This window comes from Carcharhinus amblyrhynchos, unplaced genomic scaffold, assembly GCF_965287045.1.
Source record: "Carcharhinus amblyrhynchos unplaced genomic scaffold, sCarAmb.v2.hapA scaffold_38, whole genome shotgun sequence".
NCBI lineage: Eukaryota > Metazoa > Chordata > Chondrichthyes > Carcharhiniformes > Carcharhinidae > Carcharhinus > Carcharhinus amblyrhynchos.
The window spans coordinates 6,055,751-6,079,676 of NW_027649779.1; the positions used below are offsets into that span (position 1 = coordinate 6,055,751).

The 23,926-nt window shown below is 48.6% G+C and overlaps 2 protein-coding genes across 2 annotated transcripts; one reads left to right on the top strand and one right to left on the bottom strand.

Moving 5' to 3' along the window:
• Positions 1-622: 622 nt before the first annotated feature.
• Positions 623-1,813, top strand: LOC145362418 (uncharacterized). The gene is made up of 2 exons (XM_080218455.1): positions 623-792; positions 949-1,813. Exon 2 carries the CDS (start codon positions 1,058-1,060, stop codon positions 1,811-1,813), a length of 756 nt encoding a protein of 251 aa, XP_080074581.1. The 5' UTR covers positions 623-792; positions 949-1,057.
• A 4,915-nt stretch (positions 1,814-6,728) lies between these two features.
• On the bottom strand, positions 6,729-23,633 carry LOC145362419 (uncharacterized). The gene is made up of 7 exons (XM_080218456.1): positions 23,184-23,633; positions 23,025-23,099; positions 22,677-22,865; positions 17,562-18,573; positions 8,183-9,558; positions 7,787-7,867; positions 6,729-6,740 (listed from the first exon to the last, which is right to left on the bottom strand). Exons 1-7 carry the CDS (start codon positions 23,631-23,633, stop codon positions 6,729-6,731), a joined length of 3,195 nt encoding a protein of 1,064 aa, XP_080074582.1.
• Positions 23,634-23,926: the final 293 nt, after the last annotated feature.

Genomic DNA, 23,926 nt, shown 5'->3' on the forward strand with positions numbered 1-23,926 from the left:
TTTACTAATCCATCCTTCTACACCCTCATCTAGGTCACTTACCTAGAACGAGCTGCCAGAGGTAGTACTACTACCTCTGGCAGCTCGTTCCAGACACTCACCACCCTCTGTGTGAAAAAATTGCCCCTCTGAACACTTTTGTATCCCTGCCCTCTCACCTTAAACCTATGCCCTCTAAATTTAGACTCCCCTACCTTTGGGAAAAGATATTGACTATCTAGCTGATCTGTGCCCCTCATTATTTTATAGACCTCTACAAGATCACCCCTCAGCCTCCTACAGTCCAGAGAAAAAAGTCCCAGTCTGTCCAGCCTCTCCTTATAACTCAATCCATCAAGTCCCAGTAGCATCCTAGTAAATCTCTTCTGCACTCTTTCCAGTTTAATAATATCCTTTCTATAACAGGGTGACCAGAACTGTAGAAAGTATTCCAAGTGTGGGCCTTCCCAATGTCTTGGGTGGACAGGAGGGCCTGGGTAAAGCACTCTACCAGAGAGTCAGTACAGACTCAATAGGTCGAAGTGGCCTCCTCTTGCACTGTAGGGATTCTATGATGATAGATATCATCCTCAAATCGAGGGACTGTTGATGATGAAGATAATCAAGGTGCAACAGGGAGTTAGTGTGGGTATCCTGGTCTTAGGAGAATCTGTTCAAATCCTGGTTTATTTATACAATATAAAATCCCTCTCTATTCTGCTCCCAAATCCTCTCTCACTTTCCTCTTCAAAGAGGATAGCGTCTTGTGAAGATCCAGACTGTGTGACAGCTTCCCTTCCCTGAAGAACGTCAGTGAGTCAGTTGCGTTTTATATGACAATCCGGCAGTTTTTATGATCACTCTTTCCTAGTGCCCGCCCCACAAATTACTGCATTCATTCAGCTCAATTTCACAACCTGTTTTTGAGCGTTCTCTTTCATTCTTTTCTGTTTTAAACCCGTTTTATAGGATCTTCGAAAGGGAAGGTTTGTATGAAGGAGACGGGAAACCAAACATCACATCAGGATCTGACAAAGTTCCCCGAGTTATTGGAACTGAATATCACCAAGTATTGAACATGGAAGGAAAAAGCACCGTCCAGAGTGGGGAGAAACCGTACGCCTGTTCTGTGTGTGGACGAGGCTTCAGTCGATTATCAGGCTTGTCGCAACATAAGTATCTTCACACTGGGAAGGAGTCACTTTGTTCCCCGTCTGAGCTGGAAACTCATCAACGCACTGACGCTGAGAAATCATTCACTTGCTCCGAGTGTGGGAAGGGATTCAGTGATTTATCCAGCCTGCTGAGACACCGACGCGTTCACACTGGGGAGAAGCCATTCAGCTGTACTGTATGTAGGAAAGGATTCAATGATTTATCCAACCTGTCAAAGCACCAGCGAGTCCACGCTTTGGAGAAACCATTCACCTGCCCCAAGTGTGGGAAAGGATTCACTGATTCATCCAACATGTTGAGACACCAGCGAGTTCATGCAGACAAGAGACCATTTAAATGTCAGGAGTGTGGGAAAGGATTTAAAGGCTCTGAGGATCTGATGTCCCATCAACGTGTCCACTCTCAGGAGAGACCTTTCCAATGTCTGGACTGTGGGAAGTGTTATAAAAGACGCTGGGATCTGATGTTCCATCAGCGAATTCACACAGACGAGAGACCGTTCAGGTGCTCCAGCTGTGGGACTGGGTTCAGGCGATCATCCAAACTTGCTGTACACCAGCAAACTCACACCAAGGAAAGAGCGTTCACCTGCTCCGAATGTGGAAAGGGATTCACTCGGTCATCCCACCTGCTGAGATACCAGAAACTTCATGAGTAACCGCAGTGATTGGATTTTGTTGTGAGTCACATCCAGAACTGAACCATGTTCATTGGAGTCTTTCTCTGCCCCTATTTCTAAACTCCAGCCCAGTTACAGGGGTTAGTATCTTTGCTTTGAAAAAATAGTTTGTGGAAAGTACTCTGTGCTGAATCTTTTTAGTAGCTGTTACAAGTCAGTTCCTTTTGAAATTCTCACCCCCTCCCCTGTCTCCTCCATCCTCACCTCCAACAACAAGTGTGAGGAGCTGAAAAAGCTTTTTGTCACTAAGATTGAGGCAGTCTGATCAGCTGCCTCTGCTGCTTCCCTCTCACCAAAGGCCAAACTGTCCTCCACTAAGTCTGGAACTGGCATCTTTTTCCAGTTTCCCTCCCGTCTCTCTCTTATGTCCTGTCAGACCTCAGCTTGTCCATGACATTCCCCCCCCACTATGTTCCATTGATCTTATTCCTACGAAGCTGTTTACCTCCTCCATACGAATCAATACTGTTTACAGTTCCCATCCTCTTCCATTCCTCACCTTCTCACCTTTAAATCCATTGTCACCACTCACTCTGAAAAAATAATCTTTGATCTCTCCAACCTCCTTTTCCTTACCAAAGTCGATGAACTTGGTGTCCCCCCCTCCCCAAGATCTATCCTCGGCCCTTCCTATTTCCCAACTACATGCCCCACTCGGTGACACCATCCAGAAGCACCATGTTAGTTTGTACATGTACACTGACAACACCCAGCTCTACCTCACCCCCCCCACCCCCCCGTCCCTCTCCATTCCTCCACTGTTACTAAATGATCAAACTGCTTATCCCACATCCAGTCCTGGATGAGCAGAAATTCCTTCCAGTTAAAAATGGGGAAGACCAGTCACCACTACAAATTCCCTGACTACCGAATCCATCCCTCTCCCTGGGAATGCACCACACTCTTCACAATCTCCGTGCCGGATTTGATGTCAAGATGAGTTTCTGACCACATTTCCACACCAGCACTAATACCAGATATTTCACTCTCCATAATGTCACCTGGCGCCATCCCGCCTGCTGCTGGAACCCTCATCCGTACCCGTGTTACCCTTAAACTGGATGATTAGAATCCATTCTTCACCAGCCTCTCCCACTCACTCCACCCCCACATTAAACATTGTCTTTTTAATTCACTTGTGGAACATGGGCATCGCAGGCTGGGCCAGCAATAATTCTCCATCCCTAATTGGCTCTGGAGGGCAGCTGAGGGTCAACCACATTGCTGTGGGTCTGGAGTCACGTGTAGGCCAGACCAGGTAAGGACGGCAGATTTCCTTCCCTAAAGGGCATTAGTGAACTAGATGGGTTTTTCTAACAATCGACAATGGTTTCATGGTCATCAGTAGATTCTTAATTCCAGATTTTTTTTATTGAATTGAAATTCCACTACCTGTAGTGGTGGGATTCGAACCTGGGGTCCCTAGAACATTGACAATAGCCTAGCGACAATACCAAAGGCCATCGCCTCCCAACATTCCTGATTGTTCAAAACTCTGCTGCTCGAGAGTTCTTCACCCATCATATCCTGTGCTCGCTGAACTACATCGGGTTCACATCAGGGTAATGCACTGATTTTAACATTTCCATCCTGTTTTAAAATCCCTCCATGGCCTGTCCTTCCCAATCTCTAATCTCCAATAACACACCCTCTGAGATATCTGTGCTGTCCTCATTCTGGTCACTTGAACATCTCTGATTTGAATTACTCCTTCATTAATGGCATTATCCTGGAGTGAAGTTCTGAAATTTCCTCCCTAAACCTCTCCGTCCCTTCGTTCCCTCCCTCCTGATGAAAGATTCTCATTAAAATCCTCCACTCCAGTGAATCTTTGGACAGTATGTGGAGTTGTTGAGTTCTCCTGAGCTGAGACTGGAGCTCTTGGGCCTGGAAGAACCGCTGTCTGGAATCTTTCCCCTCAATTCACTAACTCCCAGTGTGACTCAGTATTTTGTTACAAAATTCCTCTGAAGCACCTTGGGATGTTTTATTGCAATAAACGTGTTCCATAAATATGAGTTGTTACTGATCCCAGCAGTCAGTTTGTGCACAGTAAGATTCCACAAACAGCAACAACTGATCAATCCATGGTGATGTTAGTTCAAACATGAATGTTGGTCCCACTGCACGATGGGTTCGATTCCCGGGGGCACGGTGACACAGTGGGTTAGCACTGCTGTCTCACAGTGCCAGGGACCCGGGTTCGATTCCCGGGGGCACGGTGACACAGTGGGTTAGCACTGCTGCCTCACAGCGCCAGGGACCCGGGTTCGATTCCCGGGGGTCACGGTGACACAGTGGGTTAGCACTGCTGCCTCACAGCGCCAAGGACCTGGGTTATGTTCCAGCCTGTTTGTGTGGAGTCTGCACATTCTCCCCGTGTCTGCGTGGATTTCCTCTGGGCTTCGTCCGACATTCTGAAAGATGTGCTGGTTAGGTACATAAGAACATAAGAAATAGGAGCAGGAGTAGGCCATCTAGCCCTTCGAGCCTGCCCCGCCATTCAATGAGATCATGGCTGATCTGTCGTGGCTCAGTTCCACTTTCCCGCCCTCTCCCCATAACCCTTAATCCCCTCTCTTATCAAAAACCCATCAACCCGCGTCTTAAAAATATTTAGCGAGGCAGCCTCCACCACTTCAACGGGCAGAGAATTCCAGAGATTCACCACCCTTTGAGTGAAGAAGTCCCTCCTCAACTCCGTTCTAAACTGCCCCCCCTTTATCTTGAGGCTGTGCCCCCTAGTCCTACTGTCTTTTTTGAGCGGGAAGAGTCTCTCCACCTCTATCCTATCCATCCCATTCATCATCTTATATGTCTCAATGAGATCTCCCCTCATTCTTCTAAACTCTAACGAGTACAAGCCTAGTTTATTCAGCCTCTCCTCATAGCTCAACCCCCTCAACTCCGGTATTAGCCTAGTAAACCTCCTCTGCACTCCCTCCAAGGCCAAAATATCTTTGCGCAGGTGCGGCGCCCAAAACTGCACACAGTACTCCAGCTGCGGCCTCACCAATGCCCTATACAGCTGCAGCAAGACCTCCCTACTTTTATATTCAATCCCCCTCGCTATGAAGGCCAGCATCCCATTCGCCTTCCTGACCACCTGCTGCACCTGCAAGCTGGGCTTTTGCGACTCATGCACAAGGACCCCGAGGTCCCTCTGCACCGTCGCCTGCTGCAGTTTTTCGCCACGTAAGTAATAGTCCTTCCTACCATTATTCCTACCAAAGTGGACCACCTCGTACTTGCCAACATTAAATTCCATTTGCCATTTCCTGGCCCATTCGCCCAGCCTATCTAGATCCTTCTGCAGACTCTCCACACCCTCCGCACAATTTGCCGTTCCCCCAGTCTTGGTGTCATCAGCAAATTTCGACACTCTACACTTGGTTCCCTCCTCCAGATCATCTATATAAATGGTAAAAAGCTGAGGCCCCAGCACCGACCCCTGGGGCACTCCACTAGTCACCATAACCTGAACAGGTAGGATACTCGGGGAGTTTCACACTAACTTCATTGCAATGTTAAGGTAAGCCTTTCTTGTGACTAATAAATTAAACTTTATAGATCAGTCAATGTTGAAGGGATTCCAGGATCTGAATGGTTCACACCTATTGCTCTCTTTGTCACTTGTTTCTGTATTTAGTGGTTATCGCGTTTGCCTAACACGTGAATGGTCCCCCTTCAAAAGCAGGCAGAAGCGTTCATTTAGTGAGGGAAATCTGCATAATTTCAGTTTGTTACTGAACATAATCTGAATCTCGGTGTTGCAACCATATACACCTTCTCAGTTTTCTAAATAAAAACCTTTTGTTGATGTTTTGTTTGCACTTCAGCCCCACACTCCTGATCTACGTGCACCCAGTGTGTGTGGGGGAGGGGGGGTGGTGGGGAAGGACCTCCTCCTGGGCCAGACACAGAGCAGTTTCACAATGGTGCAGGGTTTCAGCCAAGGAGGGAGACCCAGGCTCAGGCCGGCCCCTCATTCTATCCGATTGGTTGGAGGACCAGATTATCCTGTATGGTCCTCCAGCCCCGCCTCCTCTTTCTATTGGTGCGGAGCTGCCATCAATCACATAGGCATTGTGACCTGTCAGTGACTGAGCATGTGCCGTCCACCCGGCCAGCCTGAGGCAGATAGAACAGTTTCTACAGCGCAGAGGATTGTGGACAATCTGGCTGCCATTAGAGATGGACTCTCAGTTAATCTTTGTTTGAATCTGGGAAAGTGAGGATGAGATCCTGCCACAGGGCATCACAGTGGATAGGATTACTGTCTCACAGCACCAGGGACCCGTGTTCAATTCCGGCCTTGGGTCATTATCTGTATCGAGTTTGCACATTCTCCCCATGTCTGCATGCATTTCCTCTGGATGCTCTGGTTTCCTCCTACAGTCCATAGATGCACAGGTTAGGTTGATTGGCCATTCAAAATTGAGCCTAGTGTCAGGGGATTAGCATTAGAGAGAGGCCATTCCTCTGCTCCGAGTGTGGGAAGGGACTCACTGAGTTATGCAACCTGATGACATACCAATGCGTGGCGTTGTGGGGATAAGGCCTGGTTGGTGCAGATTCGATGGGCAGAATGGCCTCCTGCACTGTAGGGATTCTCTGAAAAAGTACATTTGCACATACGAGTTAGGAGCAGGCCACCCAGCTTTTTGAGGCTATTCCAACGTTCAATATGATCGTGGCTGATCTGATTATAACCCTAACCCCACTTTCTCCCTCCCCTCCCCAACCTCACTATAGAGTACAAAACCCAAGTTCCAGCTCCGACCATTCACACCGTGTGATGATGGTTCGTGTCCATCCTGACTTGTGTCAATATGTCAGAAACAAACCCACACCCCATTGTCTGTTAGTTACACATTTCAACTATTTAATAGTGTCAGGGTAACACCTGGAAAGTGAGAACAATACCAGTTTACGTGGGTAAGTTTGGTGATCAGCAATTTGGGGTTGATGACCAATTGTTACAGCACAGAGGGTGTCCATCCAGCCCTTTGTGAGCACACGGTGGGTCTGATGGACAAGATGGGCATGAAGGGATATGAGAGAGAAACGAGGGGAAGATGTGGGGTTCAGGGGAAGCCGATCAGTCCAATGGGCTAGTGGAAGGGGGGAAGCAGCAGAGGCAGCTGATGAGATTGTCGCAATCTTAGTGACAGAGAAACTCCATGAGCTCCTCACACTTATTGTTGGAGGTGAGGACGGAGGAGACAGGGGAGGGGAGAGACCTCCTGACGATGTCGGAGATAGTAAAAAGAATACAAGTTTATTTGATGCAAAGTTGATTTATTTGACTTTTAGCAAGAGGATCAACCCCTACAGCTAGGGTGGGGTTTACTGACATCAGCAGAAACAGACCCCAATGAACATGATTCAATCCTGAACATGATTAACAGCAAAATCTGATCACTGTAGTTAATTGTGAACTCACTGGGATCTCAGCACACGGGATAAATAAGGAAATTCCTTCCCACATTCAGGGCAGGTGGAGGCTGTCCACACTGTGAAATTTCTGGTGTACAGAAAGTTGAAATGATTTCCTGGCTGCATCTGCAGTGAGAGCACCTGAACGGTATCTCATCAGTCTGAACATGTAGAAGTTGCAGTTCCCAGGAACATTTACTGTATTTCCCACAGTCCCCGACATTTAAAGGGTTTTTCCCAACGTGAAATTACTGTTGATCGAAGGAGGCAGGATGACTGAGAGGATCTGTTTTCTCATGTAGAGCAGGTGGACCTCCCCCTAGTGTGAACTCTCTGGTGTTTCAGCAGACTGGATAACTGAGTGACTCTCTTCCCACACTCAGAGCACATGAAAGGTCTCTCCTCAATGTGAACTCTCTGGTGTCTCAGCAAGTCATTTGACTGGGTGAATTCCCTCCCACACTGGGAGCAGGTGAATGGTTTCTCCCCGGTGTGAACTCGCTGGTGTCTTACCAGGTGCGATAACTGAGCGAATCCCTTCTCACACCCAGTGCAGGCGAACGGCCTCTCCCCTGTGTGAACTCGCTGGTGTCTCTGTAGATGTGGTAACTGAGTGAATCTCTTCCCACACTCAGAGCACATGAATGGTCTCTCCTCAGTGTGAACTCGCTGGTGCCGCAGCAGGTTAGTGGAATTAATAAAACTCTTCCCACACTCGGAGCAGAGGAAGGGCCTCTCCCCGGTGTGAACCCGTTGGTGTGTCATCAGGTTGCATAACTCAGTGAATCCCCTCCCACACTGGGAGCAGAGGAAGGGCCTCTCCCCGGTGTGAACCCGCTGGTGTCTCAGCAGGTTGGTTGACTGAGTAAATCCCTTCCCACACTCGGGACAAGTGAACCCCCTCTTCACACTGCGACCTTGCTGGTGTGTCAGCAGGTTGGAGGACCGAGTGAATCCCTTTCCACGTTTGGGTAAAGTGAGGAGCTTTTCCCCAGAGTGAGTGCATTGGTGTTCAGTGAGGTCAGACGATCGTGTGGACGCAGCCCCACAGTGAGAGCAGTGGAATAGTCTCTCGTCAGTGTGAACGTGTTGATGGGACCCCGATTCCACAGAACTCTGAAAACAAGTCCCACCGTCTGGACATTTAAAAGGTCTTTCATCAGTCTCGCCTCGTTCGTCTGTCAGCAGGTTAGATAACGGAATGAATCCCTTCCCAGACTCGGGGCGGGGAACCGGAGCGTCCTCGGGGCGGGGAACCGGACCGTCCTCGGGGCGGGGAACCGGACCGCCCTCGGAGCGGGGAGCCGGACCGCCCTCGGGGCGGGGAACCGGACCGTCCTCGGGGCGGGGAACCGGACCGTCCTCGGGGCGGGGAACCGGACCGCCCTCGGGGTGGGGAACCGGAGCGTCCTCGGGGCGGGGAACCGGACCGCCCTCGGGGCGGGGAACCGGACCGCCCTCGGGGTGGGGAACCGGACCGTCCTCGGGGCGGGGAACCGGACCGCCCTCGGGGCGGGGAACCGGACCGCCCTCGGGGCGGGGAGCCGGAGCATCCTCGGGGCGGGGAACCGGACCGTCCTTGGGGCGGGGAACCGGACCGCCCTCAGTCTGAACTCTCCGCTGTCCCTGCTGACTGGGTGAGACTGTGACTCCCTTCCCAGGCTCGGTGCAGGTCAAAGTTCTTGCCTCAGTGTGAACTCGCTTGTGCCCCTCCCAGCTGGATGAGGTAGTGAATCCCTTCCCACACTCAGAGCAGATAAATGGTCTCTCCCCAGTGTGAATTCTCTGGTGATCCAATAGGTGGGATGACCGAGTGAATCCCTTCCCACACTCAGAGCAGATAAATGGTCTCTCCCCAGTGTGCGCCCGATGGTGTCTGAGCAGATCATTTGATTGAGTGAATCCCTTTCCACATACAGAGCAGATGAATGGCTTCTCCCCAGTGTGAACTCGTTTGTGTCTGAGCAGGTCATTTGCCTGACTGAATCCCTTCCCACACTCGGAGCAGGTGAACGGTCTCTCCCCAGTGTGAACTCGCTGGTGTCTCTGCAGGTGAGATAACTGAGTGAATTCCTTCCCAGAATCAGAACAGATGAATGGTCTCTCCCCAGTGTGAGCTCGCTGGTGTCTCTGCAGATGGGATAACTGAGTGAATTCCTTTCCACACACAGAGCAGGTGAACGGGGTATCCCCAGTGTGAACTCGCTGGTGTCTCTGCAGGTTGGATGAATTTGTGAATCCTTTGCCACACACAGGGCAGGTGAAAGGCCTCTCTCCAGTGTGAACTCGCTGGTGTGTCTGCAAATTAGTTGAATTAATGAATCCCTTCCCACATTCAGAGCAGGTGAAGAGCCTCTCCCCAGTGTGAGTGTGTTGGTGTGTCAGCAGGCAGGATAACTGAGTGAATTCCTTTCCACACACAGAGCAGGTAAACGGCCTCTCCCCAGTGTGAACTCGTTGGTGTCTGAGAAGGGTGAATGATCGAGTAAATCCTTTCCCACAAACACTGCAAATGAACAGCCTGCCTCCAGTGTGAGCTCGCTGATGTTTCAAAAGGCCAGATGATTGGCTGAATCTTTGTCCACACACAGAACACGTGTACCGTTTCTCCCCACTGAGAACGGGACTTTTTCCTTCCATGTTGGAAGTCCTGTGATATTCAGGTTACAACAAACTGGATGATTCTCAGATTCTGGTGTGGTGTTTGATTCGAGATTCCCGATTGTCAATCCCCCTCCTCTACAATCCTGTGATTTAAAACAGAGAAAAAGGGAGTGAGAGAGAGTTCACACAAACACAAAAGCAGCCTGTGAATGTGAGCTGAATGAATGTGGTAAATTTGTGGGGCCAGCAGGAGGAAAAAGTGATCATGAAAATTACTCAATCTCCACAAAAACCCAACTGGCTCAGCAACACCCTTCAGGGAAGGGAGGTGGGTCTACACATGACTATTGGATACATGGGAGGAGAGAGAAAGAGGCAGGAAGTGAAGAATAGGGATTTTATTTACCCACAACTAACCAGAACCTTAACAGAATCTTCCAATCCCTCAAACTCCACACTGTAGAAGGATCACAGGAGCTGATCTGAGAGAGAGAACAGAGCCAATGTTTCAGACTTTGGTTCCATTCCCACAGATGCTGTCTGACCTGTTGAGATTTTCCAGCTTTTTGTTTTATAATTACAAAGAACAGAGAACAACACAGCCCAGGAAACAGGCCCTTTGGCCCAACGAGCCTGTGCCGCCATTTTAACATTGTGAGTGCCCTCTTCTCCCTACAACGTTGTCTACGCCTATTGGACTCCACAATAAAGGAATTATAACCAGATTGAGGGGAGACTAATTTAGGGACAATTTGTTACACCAATCAGCCTAAGAGCGCATTTTTTGGGGTGTGGGAGGAAACCGGAGCACCCGGAGAAAACCCACGCAAGCACGGGGAGAATGTGCAAACTCCCACAGACACCGGCCCAAATCCATGTGTCTGCACAGCAAACAGTGATAGTCACTGAGCTGTCATGTTGCCCATCAGTTTAAGTGTACGCTAACGACATGAAGCACTAGGCTACTCTCGAAGCAACATCCAAGAGCAGCCCTCGCACGACCCACCGCGTGTCTGCCCCTTGTTGGACAACAAGGCGGACCGGAGCACCTGTGGATTAAAAAAATTAGTCAATCGTGTTTCTAAAGTTGGTTCTGTGAGCAATGCCTACAATAAAATAATAGCAAAATAGAGCAGCTGTGGGATATCTGAAATAAACACAGAGAATGCTGGAAATATTCAGCAGGTCAGACAGTGGGTAAGATTCTCCGGCCTCCCAGCGGTGTGTTTCCCACTGATGGGAAGTGGTGCGATGTTTGCTAGCAGCAGGATTCTCTGATCCCACTGCTCCCCATGGGAATTCCCATTAACATCACCCCACACCAGCAGAAAACCCATGGGCGGAGGTGTGTGCTGCCGGCAGGAATGCAGAATTCCACCAGCATGAATGGCCAGAGAATTCTGGTCAGAGTCCGTGGAGAGAGAAACAGAGGAAAGGTGGTAGAGGCAGGAAATCTCACAACAAGTAAAAAGTATGTCATTGAGTCATAGAGGTTTACAGCATGGAAACAGGCCCTTCGATCTAACTTCTCAATGCTGCCCCTTTTTTTAAACCACTAAATTAATCCCAGTTGCCCACGTTTGGTCCATATCCCTCTATAGCCATCCTCTCCCATGTAACTGTCTAAATGCTTTTGAATGGACAAAATTGTACCCCCCTCTACTACTGCCTCTGGCAGCTTGTTCCAGACACTCACCACCCTCTGTGTGGAAAAATTGCCCCTCTGGACACTTTTGTATCTCCCCTCTCACCTTAAAGCTATGCCCTCTAGTTTTAGACTCCCCTACCTTTGGGAAAAGATATTGACTATCTAGCTGATCTGTGCCCCTCATTATTTTATAGACCTCGATAAGATCACCCCTCAGCCTCCTACACTCCAGAGAAAAAAGTCCCAGTCTATCCAGCCTCTCCTTATAACTCAATCCATCAAGTCCCGTTGGAATCCTAGTAAATCTTTTCTGCACTCTTTCTAGTTTAATAATATCCTTTCTATAATAGGATGAACAGAACTCCACAGTACTCCAAGTGTGGCCTTACCAATGTCTTGTACAACTTCAACAAGACATCCCAACTCCTGTATTCAATGTAGATTTTGAAACACCACAGCACATGAGGCCATGGATCAACCTCTTTTAAGGCCAAACCAAATAAACAAAGTCAAATTACATTAGGACAAAGTAAAAGGGGCAGCTCCCCAAAAGGGGGAACGGCCCGAACAAAAACAAAAAGTACAAAGGAAACTTAAAACACATCAAATCAAAATGCAATTGTCGGGGTCTATAATGCACCTCAGCCCCTGCGGTGCCCAGCGGGCGCGGAAGGCGGAACTCACTCAAAGGGTGGTGAATCTCTGGAATTCTCTGCCCGTTGAAGTGGTGGAGGCTGCCTCGCTAAATATATTTAAGTCACGGGTAGATAGGTTTCTGACAGACAAGGGAATTAAGGGTTATGAGGAGAAAGAGGGAAAGTGGAACTGATCCACTTCAGATCAGCCATGATCTTATTGAATGGCGGGGCAGGCTGGAAGGGCTAGATGGCCTATCCTATTTCTTATGTTCTTAAGGCATCGACTGCACCCGCTGACACCGCATGCTCCCTCTCCAGGGAGAGGCCATGGATCAAGTGCTGGAAAATGTTTCCTTGCTGTTTGCTGGGGGTGGGGACACAGTCAGGATTGTTCCTGCTGAGCTGTCAGCAACAACATTATCTCCTCCTGCTGACAGGGCTGGCCACGCATGCGCACCGCCGCACACGGCCCCCTCTCAAGATGGCGGCTGTTTAACCGGGGTCTCTAACGGCTGGAAGCGGATTCCGGACAACGGCGGGGCTGGCCTGGACCTTCTGATTCGGGGTTTAATGCTTTCACTTGGTATTTATAAACCTTTTCCGATCACCTCCCTGCGCCCTCCGATCGCTCGGACTCGCCGCTTCCTGACCCGCCGCAGAGACAAGAAAGCAGCAGCTTCCTCCGTCCAGCACTGCCACTGCGCATGCTCCAGACAGGGGCAGTACTGCGCCTGTGCACTGCTCCAGTGTGAGCAGGATAGGAGACATTCACCGCCCCGAGCGATGCTGGGTAAATACCCCGCCATTCAACAGAATAGGTTTTTTTTGTGAGTGGCTGAGCAGAGACTGATAGCCAATTCCGCACACGAGGACGGCCTCAACTGGGATCTTGGGTTCACGTCACACTATCTGTAATCCCCATGACTCGCCTGGGCTTGCAAAATCTCATGAACTGTCCTGGCTGGAGACAATACACATCTCTTTAACCTGTGCTTAACCCTCTCGCCACTCACACTGTCTGTACCTTAAGACTTTATTACCTGTGAAAACTCCGATTCCAACCATTATTTTGTAAATTGAGTTTGTGTCTTTATATGGGGGCATGGAGTTGGGGGTAACGTGTTAGCGTGGATAGAGGATTGGTTGTCCAAGCTTTATATATGCTCTGGCTGAGGCCAGAACTCTCCATTCACCTGACGAAGAGGGAATCCCCTCGAAAGCTTGTGAGTTTACTATCAAATAAATCGGTTGGACTAAAACCTGCTGTTGTCAGACTTTTTACTGTGTCTAGTAGGAGGCAGAGAGTTAGTATCAATGGGTGCTATTCTGATTGGCGGTTGGTGACTAGTGGAGTGCCGCAGGGATTGGTGCTGGGGCCTCAGCTATTTACCATTTATATAGATGATCTGGAGGAGGGGGCTGAGCGTAGGGTAACAAAATTTGCTGATGACACGAAGACGAGTGGAAAAGCAAATTGTGCGGAGGGTGTGGAAAGTCTGCAGAGGGATCTGGATAGGCTGAGTGAGTGGGCGAGGACCTGGCAGATGAGTACAATGTTAGCAAGTGTGAGGTTATCCACTTTGGCAGGAATAATAGTAGGAGGAATTACTATTAAAGGGTGAAAAGCTGTAGCACGCTACGGTACAGAGGGACCTGGGGGTCCTTGTGCACGAGTCGCAAAAACCCAGTCTGCAGGTGTAGCAGGTGATCAAGAAGGTGAATGGGATGCTGGCCTTTATAGCGAGGGGGATAGAACATAAAAGCAGGGAGGTCTTGCTGCAACTGTACAAGGCACTGATGAGGCTGCAGTTTTGGTCAACGCACTTGCGCAAGGGTATTTTGGCCTTGGAGGGAGTGCAGAGGAGGTTCACTAGGCTGATACCGGAGATGAGGGGTTAGACTATGAAGAGAGACTGAATAGACTGGGTCTGTACTCATTGGAGTTTAGAAGGATGAGGGGGGATCTTATAGAGACATATAAGATAATGGAAGGGATGGATAGGGTAGAGGTAGAGAGATTCTTCCTGCTCAGAAAGGACAGCAGGACTAGAGGACACAGCCTCAAGATAAGGGGGCGGGGGGGCAGTTTAGAACAGAGTTGAGGAGGAACTTCTTCACTCAAAGGGTGGTGAATCTCTGGAATTCTCTGCCTGTTGAAGTGTTGGAGGCTACCTCGCTAAATATATTTAAGTCACGGGTAGATAGGTTTTTGACAGACAAGGGAATTAAGGGTTATGGGGAGAAAGTGGAAAAGTGGAACTGATCCACTTCAGATCAGCCATGATCTTATTGAATGGCGGGGCAGGCTCGAAGGGCTAGATGGCCTACTCCTGCTCCTATTTCTTATGTTCTTATGACTGGGGCTGTTGTACTGAGATGGGTAGAAAACTGATTGGCAGACAGGAAACAAAGAGGAGGATTAAACCAATGGGCAGGCAGTGACTATTTGGGTAACGCAGGATCAGTGCTGGGGCCTCAGTTACTCACCTGCCGTGGGTCTTGGTTTTTTTTCCCAGTTTATTATGCATCATTTTTAAATTGTTGCTTCCTAATAATCTAATTTAAAACTGTGGATAAAGGCAAACCGCTTATGGAAAATCAGTGACTATCTGATCAAGAATCTTACTGACTACTGCTTACCATTCTGGTCACCATATTCTTAAAAAAAATCCAGGCGCTGGAGAGGGTGCAGAGAAGATTTTAATGATGAGATTTTAATGTAGAAGCCAGCTCATCACCACCTTCTGAAGGGCAGTCAGGGATTAGCCATAAATGCTGGCCGAGACAGCAATGCCCACATCCCATAAATGATTTTGAAAATGTGTGTGTGTTTTTATGAGGAAAGGATTGACAGGCGAGCTCTGCTTTCTTGAGAAATGAAGGCTGAGGGGTAACCTGAGCAGAGAGCCTCAAAATTATAAAATGTTTAGACACAGAAATAGTGTTTCCTCTTCAGGGAAAGAGCAAAATGTAAAGTTTATGTATTAGTCACAAGTAGGTTTACATTAACACTGAAGTGAAGTTACTGGGAAACTGGTGCCCATCAATTTAAAACAGTCATTAAGAAATCCAATAGGAAATCCAGGATAAATTTCTCCACACAGAGTGGTAAGAATATGGAAATCACAATTACAGGGAGTGAAATGAACAGTATAGATGTCTTTCAGGGGAATCTCAGCAAATACTTATGACTGATTTTATAGTTCATTCAGGATTTATTTCAAAAAGACAAACAATAAAGTGACAGGAGATAATTTGAAGGGAGAGAGACTGTGTGTGTGTGTGTGTGTGTGAGAGAGAGAGACTCTGTGTGTGGGTGTGCGTGTGTTGCTTTTCATTGATGTCACAGAAACCTTCCTCTGAGCAGACAATCTGGCTCCTGAATGATGTGAATTGTACAACTCAGATTCTCCATTCAGAATGACCGTGTGCTGTGTAAAACCTGACATCTCCACAACCAGACACCACTTCTCCTGGAACAACGTGAAGTGACTACAATTTTCTGGATTGATTTCTTTGCTCTCAGTATTTTCACAGATCATAAATTCCATCATTACCCTTGAACACACCCATGGTCTCCACTTTAAATACTTCCCTTTTCTTACCAACATCTAGCAATTGGATTGCTGCAATTACAGGAACCCATTCTGTAAATCTGATTCCCACCTAACACCAACCCATATCCCCATCTGAGTTCCAGATTTTAATGAGATTTCTCAAAACACAGCCAGCCTGGTAGCACGGTGGTTAGCATTGCTGCCTCACAGTGCTAGGAACCCGGGTCTGGTGTGGAGTCTGCACATTCTCCCTGTGTATGTGTGGGTTTCCTCCAACACACCAAAAATGTGCAGATTAGATCGATTGGCCATGCTAAATTGGCCCTTAGTGTCGGGGATTAGCAGGATAACTAAATGGGTTATGAGGATAGGACTGAGTGGGATCATTGTCAGTATAGGCTCAGTGACTCCTTCTGTACTGCACGGATTCTATACTGTCTGTACTATCATCACATTGGATCCAATACTGTGTTCACTAACACACTACAACCTGACTCTTGTTATTCGAATAAACACTGTGTTTGTTACACTCAAACTAAGTAATCCAAAGTAAATCAAGCCAATCCATGATGAAGGGTCACCCAGACTCAAAACATTGGCTGGAATCTCTCTAAGTCTCACAACACCAGGTTAAAGTCCAACAGGTTTATTTGGTAGCACAAGTCACAAGCTTTCGGAGCACTGCCCCTTCATCAGGTGAGTGGAAGATCTGTTCACAAACAAGGCATAAGAACATAAGAAATAGGAGCAGGAGTAGGCCATCCAGCCCTTCAAGCCTGCCCCGCCATTCAATAAGATCATGGCTGATCTGAAGTGGCTCAGTTCCACTTTCCTGCTTTCTCCCCATAACCCTTAATTCCCTTGTCTATCAGAAACCTATCTACCCATGACATAAATATATTTAGCGAGGTAGCCTCCACCACTTCAACAGGCAGAGAATTCCAGAGACTCACCACCCTTTGAGTGAAGAAGTTCCTCCTCAACTCTGATCTAAACTGCGCCCCCCCCCCCTTATCTTGAGGCTGTGCCCTCGAGTCCTGCTATCCTTTCTGAGCGGGAAGAATCTCTCTACCTCTACCATATCCATCCCTTTCATTATCTTATACGTCTCTATAAGATCCCCCCTCATCCTTCTGAACTCCAACGAGTACAGACCCAGTCTATTTAGTCTCTCTTCATAGTCCAACCCCCTCATCTCCGGTATCAGCTTAGAGAACCTCCTCTGCACTCCCTCCAAGGCCAATATATCCTTCCGCAAGTGCGGTGACCAAAATCCAATGTGTTTTACTTTCTGTGAAGAAGTTGCTGAGTTGGTGGACGAGGGGAATTGGGTTCACGTTATCTATCTCAGGGCATAATCATCAACAACTTGTATTTACATAGAGTGTTGTGGGGCTGGAGGTTACTGAGGAATTTCTGTTATTCATTGTTACGGGATGTAGGCGTCACTTGCTGGACCAGCATTTCTTGCCCATCCCTAACTGCCCTCCATTTCAGAGGGTATTTGAGAGTCAACCACATTGCTGTCAGTCTGGAGTTCACATGTAGATCAGGCCAGGTAAGGACGGCAGCTTTCCTTTTCTAAAGGACGTTACTGAACCAAATGGGTTTTTACCACAATTGACAATGGTTAAGGTTTGTCATTACACTTTTAATTCCAGATTTTAATTGAGCACAAATTTCACCATCGACTGTGGTGGGATTCGAACCTGGGTCCCCAGAGCCTTACCCTGAGTCCTGTGATAATTCCACTGTGTCACTGCCCCCCCATTGATCCAATTGTTATTGTTTATCTCAGGGTGCAGGAACAACAGAATCCAGCTTTGTGGGTCACACATGACGTCGTCTATGTTTCAGCAGGCTGTAATACTGATTAAATCCCTTCCCACACATGGAGCAGTTGAACGGTTTCGACCCAGTGTGAACTCGCTGGTGTCTCTGCAGGCGGGATGGATCAGTGAATCCCTTCCCACACAGGGAACAGGTGAACGGTTCTGTCGCAGTGTGAGCTCGCTGGTGTTTCAGCATATAGGATGAATCAGTGAATCCCTTCCCACACACAGAGCAGGTGAACGGTTTCTCCCCGGTGTGAATGCGTTGGTGCCTCAGCAGGCCAGACGACTGAGCGAATCTCTTTCCACACACAGAGCACAGGAACGGTCTCTCCCCGGTGTGAATGCGTTTGTGTTTCAGCAGATCATCACTTCTTTTAAAGCTCTTATTGCATTCTGAGCATTGAAAAGGTCTCTTATCAGAGTGAATGTGTTGGTGTTGATTGCAGTAGGAAAACTGAGCAAATCTTTTGCCACAAATGGAACAGGAGAACGGCTTCTCCCCTGTGTGAGTGCGGCGGTGTCTCCGGAGGCTGGATGACTCTGTGAAAGCCTTCCCACACACGGAGCAGATGAATGCCCTCTCCGCGGTGTGAATACGCCGGTGACTTAGCAGATGCTGTAAAGAAGGAAACGCTTTCCCACACACAGGGCAAACGTACAGCCTCTCCCCAGTGTGAGTGCCCTGGTGTATCAGCAGACTAATCCTCCTTTTGAAGGTCTTCTCACATTTAAAGCATTTAAAATGTCTCTTCTGAAAATGAACCTGTTGGTGAACGATGCAGTGGGAGGACTGAGTGAATCTCTTCCCACACTGGGAGCAGCTGAATGGCCTGTCCTTGGTGTGAACTTGTTGGTGCTCAGTGAGATGCACTGAGTCACTGAACGACTCCCCACAGTGGGAGCAGCTGAATGGTCTCTCGTGTGTGTGAAGGAGCTGGTGCTCTGCGAGGCGGGAGGACTGAGTGAACCTCTTTCCGCAGTGGGAGCAGCTGAACGGTCTCTCGGCAGTGTGAAGGAGCTGCTGTTGGGCCTGTTCCTCAGAGGTTTCAATGCTTTCCCCAGAATCAGAGCTTTGAAGAGGCTTTTGAATAATGTGGTTGAGTTGGTGAGCCAGCAGGTTGGACGAACACATGAACTTCTTCCCACACACGGAGCAGGTGAATGAACTCTCACTATTGCGAGCTCGCTGTCGTGTCAGCATGTTTTCCAGCTGTATCAATCCCTTTCCAAAGCAGGAGAAAGGAAACAGATTCTCACCAGTTTCCGACTGAGATGCGCAATTAAATTCCTTCAGATGTACAAATCCCAATGAACTGCTTCACTCTGTCTGACGTGAGATTTGTTTGTCCAGACTGCAAATCTCCCTCTTCTATTTCCTGTAAAATTAGTTTACAAAGAATTACATGACTGGCACGGTGGCAAAGTGGTTAGTACTCCTGCCTCACAGTGCCAGAGACTTGGGTTCGATTCCAGCCTTGGTTACCTGTCTGTGTGGAGTTTACACATTCTCCACTTGTCTGTGTGGGTTTCCTCCGGGTGCTCCAGTTTTCTCCCACAGTCCAAAGATATTCAGGTTAGGTGAATTGACCATGTTAAATTATCCATTTTTTTCCCCCCAGGATGTGTAGGTTAGGGAGATTAGTGGGGTAAATAATTTGGGTTATGTTGTTAATGCTATCTTTGGAGCTCCGTTCCTCAGAAGTGGAAGTAGACCTTGATTTCAAATAGATATATCTCTTGGGGCTAAGGGGATTTAATGGTGGGGAGTGGATTAGGAATTGAATCTGAGGATCAGCCATGACCATAATGAATGGCAGGGAATGTTCAAAGGGCTGAATGGCCTACTTCCGTTTCTATTTTCTATGTATGTTTCTATGTAAACATAAACAGCCTGGGGCAGAAGTGTAACCAAAACAACCATAAGACATAGGAGCAGAATTAGGCCACTCTGCCCATCGAGTCTACTCCACCATTCAGGCATGGCTGACATTTTTCTCATTCCCATTCTCCTATCTTTTCCCCATAACCCCCTGATCCCCTTATTAATCAAGACCCTATCTATCTCTGTCTTAAAGACACTCAATGACCCAGCCTTCTCTGCAGCAAAGAGTTCCACACATTTCCCACTCTCTGGCTGAAGAAATTCCTCATCTCCGTTTTAAAGGATCGTACCTTTAGCCTGAGGTTGTGCCCTCTCTGATTCTAGTTTTTCCTATTAATGGAAACATCCTCTCCATGTCCACTCTATCCAGGGCCTCACCGTATCCTGTAAGTTTCAATAAGATTCCCCCCTCATCCTTCTAAACTCCAACGAGTACAAAAGCCGTATATCTGATTCAGGTAACTATACAGGGATGCAACCACTCATACTGAATATGTACATGACCCATAAACTTCTCCCGGCTGCAAATGTCAGGCGCAGCCTGGGAGTGGGTGAAGCTGTTTGAAAACCTGTTACTCATGGCCCAGTGCATCCCGAGCACTAGGACCCGGTGGGAGCAGAAACACAAAGACCCACCCACTCATGGTTGCGTCACCAAGACACCAGCGCATGCGCTCTGCTCTTTGCTCAATCAAGATGGCGGCCGTTAACCTGAGATTCGTCTCCGAAAAAAGACCGGAAGCTGCAAACACGGGACCTACGGGCTCATATTCGAGGTTTGATACCTTCACCAGATATTTAGATACCCTCTACGTCCATCCACCCGTTCCATTGCTCCCTCTATGTTTCCCCATCCTTACCGGCTGCTGATGAGACAGAGGAACTTCACTCCGAATGCGGTCACCCACACTGCGCGTGCCACAAACGCCGTTGCTGACTGCGCATGCGCATCTCTACCCGACAGTGAATTCCAGCCCCGCCTCCTCATTCGCTCCGATTGGTTGGAGGACCAGCCTCTACCGCTCGGTCCTCCAGCTCCGCCCCCTCTTCCTATTGGTCCGTACCTGCCGTCAATCAGTTCCCCGGGCATTGTGATGTGCAGCATGCGCAGTGTCCTTGGCGCTTGTTTGTCCCGGAGAAGCGGAGTCAGCGTTAGGCGGTGGCTGGGCGGGTCTGGAAACACTTTGTGGATCCGCTTCAGAATCATTGTCAGCTCCCTGGTTTGCAGCTGCGGGGCCTCTCCCTCCTGGGAACAGACCCAGGTTAACGGCCCCATTTTGGCTCAGCCACTGGAGGATGGTTCACATCAGAGGATGGGGGAGGGGGACAGTAAACAAGAGGTTTCACTTTGGCCTCAAATCAATGAGGACTCTGATCTCTGGGAAGGAAACCCTGGGAGGATTCACAAACACCCACTGGAGGACCCAACACCCCCACAAGACCCATTGGTTTTATTGTCAGTCTGCAGACTGGAGAACTGAACCCATGATGTGGATGTGCCGGCGTTGGACTGGGGTAAACACAGTAAGAAGTCTGACAACACCAGGTTTTAGTCCAACCGATTTATTTGATAGTAAACTCACAAGCTTTCGAGGGGACTCCCTCTTCATCAGGTGAATGGAGAGTTCTGGCCTCAGACAGAGCATATAAAGCACAGACAGTTTAGAGATTACTGATTAGAATGCGAATCTTTACACCTAACCTGCTGTTCAAGTCCTAAAGTGGCTGACAATGTGTGTGGAAGGAGCACTGATCACAGGTTAAAGAGATGTGTATTGTCTCCAGACAGCACAGTGAGTGAGGTTTTGCAAACCCAGGCAAGTCACGGGGGTTACAGATAGTGTGACATGAACCCAAGATCCCTGTTGAGACCGTCCTCATGTGTGTGGAACTTGGCTATCAGTCTCTGCTCAGCGACTCTGTGCTGTCGTGTGTCGTGAAGGCCGCCTTGGAGAATGCTTACCCGAAGGTCAGAGGCTGAATGCCCGTGACCACGGAAGTGTTCGCCAACAGGAAGGGAACAGTCTTGCCTGGTGATTGTCGAGCGATGTTCATTCATCCGTTGTCATTGTCGTAGTCGTAGCGTACATTGGGGAGACCAGGTAAAATAAAACCCTGGGAAATAGCCTCTGAGAATGCACCCTATCTATTCCTCTCAACATTTTATAAACCTCTATTAGGTCGCCTCTCAATCTTCGTCTCTCCAGGGAGAAGAGACCTAGCTCCCTCAACCTATCTTCATAAGGCATGCCTCCCAATCCAGGGAACATCCTTGTAAATCTCCTCTGCACCCTCTCAATAGCTTCCACATCCCTCCTGTACTGAGGCAACCAGAACTGCACACAGTACTCCAAGTGGGGTCTGACAAGGGTCTTATAAAGTTGCAGCATTACCTCCCGACTCCTAAACTCAATCCCTCGATTAATGAAGGCCAGTACACCATACGCCTTCTTGACCACATCCTCCACCTGCGAGGCCGATTTAAGAGTCCTATGGACCCGGACCCCAAGATCCTTCTGCTCTTCAACACAGCTAAGACTCCTACCCTTGATATTGTACTCCTGCATCCCATTGGACCTGCCAAGATGGACCACTACACATTTATCCGCATTGAAGTCCTTGTTTTCCTGTTTTTTTGCTTCCAGACAGAGCTGTCCTTTATTCTGCCATTAACACTTACTCTGGACCAATGCTTTGTGTCTTTATTACAACTATTACCTCTCCCTTCACCTTTTGTTCTAGGACATTTTTGTCATTTAATCTCACCCGCTCTCTAACCAATCCCTGATTTTCCCTTTTGTTCTCCCTGACCCTCCCTTCTTTCTTACCAGCATCAAACCCATCCCATTTCTCCCTCTCGTTCTGAGGTTGAGTTACGTTGGGCGTGAAACATTAACTCGGTTTCCCTCTCCACTGTTGCTGCCAGACTTGCTGCATTTTTCCGGTTCTTTCTGTATTTATTTTTGATCTAGCTGTAGTTAAGGGGAAGAGGCTATTTACTAACCCGGAAAAAAGTAAATGTCCTTCATCAGCTTTTGTGGATCATTTCAGTGGGAAATGTGGTGTCCCAGGTTCAAAGAGCATCAGCCCACTGGGAGCAAAGTCATGAGAGCGGCCAGTCCAGCAGAAAGAAACCCTCGCCAGTGACCTACTGTCAGAATGAATAAATTGCAGACCTTGCTATAATTCAGAGCAGAAACAATAACAGCAGAATCCAACTCCTGTTATCACTCGTGAACTCGCTGGTGTCTCTGCAGAGAGGATGAAACAGTGAATCTCTTCCCACACACCGAGCAGGTGAACGGTCTCTCCCCGGTGTGAACTCGCTGGTGTCTCTGCAGGTTGGACGCTGTTCTAAACCTCTTTGAGCAGCGAGAGCAGCTGAAGGGTCTCTCCTCGGTGTGAACGCGCTGGTGGACCATCAGTTCCTGAGAGCTTTTGAAGTCCCTCCCGCAGTCAGAGCATTTAAAGGGTCTGTCCTGAGTGTGAGTGACTGTGTGCGTCGACAGGGCAGATGACTGAGTGAAGCCCTTCCCACACACACAGCAGATAAATGGTTTCTCCCCGGTGTGAGTGCGCTGGTGTACCTGCAAGTGTGAGGACGTTCTAAACCTCTTTGTGCAGTGACAGCAGCTGAACGGTCTGTCCCCGGTGTGAATGCGCTTGTGGACCCTCAGATCTGAGGCGTGTTTGAAGGCACTCCCACACTCAGAGCATTTAAAGTTTCTCTCATTGGTGTGAGTGACTTTGTGACTCAGCAGGTGGGATAACTGAGTAAATCCCATCCCACAGTCAGAGCAGGTGAATGGTCTCTCCCCGGTATGAACTCGCTGGTGTGTCTGCAGGTTGGACGATGTTCTGAATCTCTTGGCGCAGTGAGAGCAGCCGAACGGTCTCTCCTCAGTGTGAGTGCGCTGGTGGGACACCAGCTCTCCAGAGCTTTTGAAACCACTCCCACAGTCAGAACATTTAAAGGGTCTCTCATTGGTGTGAGTGACATTGTGACTCAGCAGGTGGGATAACTGAGTGAATCCCCTCCCACAGTCAGAGCAGGTGAACGGCCTCTCCCCGGTGTGAACTCGCTGGTGTCTTTGCAGATTAGGTAAGTCAGTGAATCCCTTCCCACACACAGGGCAGGTGAACGGTCTCTCCCCAGAGTGACTGCGCTGATGAACTTCCAGCCGAGATGGGACCATGAATCCCTTCCCACAGTCCCCACATTTCCACGGTTTCTCCATGGTGCAGGTGTGACTCTCCAATCAGTTAAATCTCACACACAACACGGCTACACTCTCTCCCCGCTGTGAACGCTGCCATGTATTTTCAGACTCTGGAACACACTCAGTCAGGTGTGTGTCTTGGTACATTTCCACTTGCGCTGATACTTAAAATCTCCACAAACAGGCAGCTCAGAGAAACATTTCTCCTTCTAGATTTAAAGGCCGATGATATTGAGGTCCCAATGGATTGAGTGACTCTGTCAGATGTT

Coding starts and splice junctions, on each gene's coding strand:
- LOC145362418 (XM_080218455.1), top strand. CDS start 1,058: ATGGAAGGAAAAAGCACCGTCCAGAGTGGGGAGAAACCGTACGCCTGT.
- LOC145362419 (XM_080218456.1), bottom strand. CDS start 23,633: ATGGTCCCATCTCGGCTGGAAGTTCATCAGCGCAGTCACTCTGGGGAG. Junction 22,866..23,024: donor GAACGTCCTCACACTTGCAG/GTACACCAGCGC, acceptor AAAAGCTCTCAG/GAACTGATGGTCCACCAGCG. Junction 7,868..8,182: donor CACACCAGCAAGGTCGCAGT/GTGAAGAGGGGG, acceptor CCACATCTACAG/AGACACCAGCGAGTTCACAC.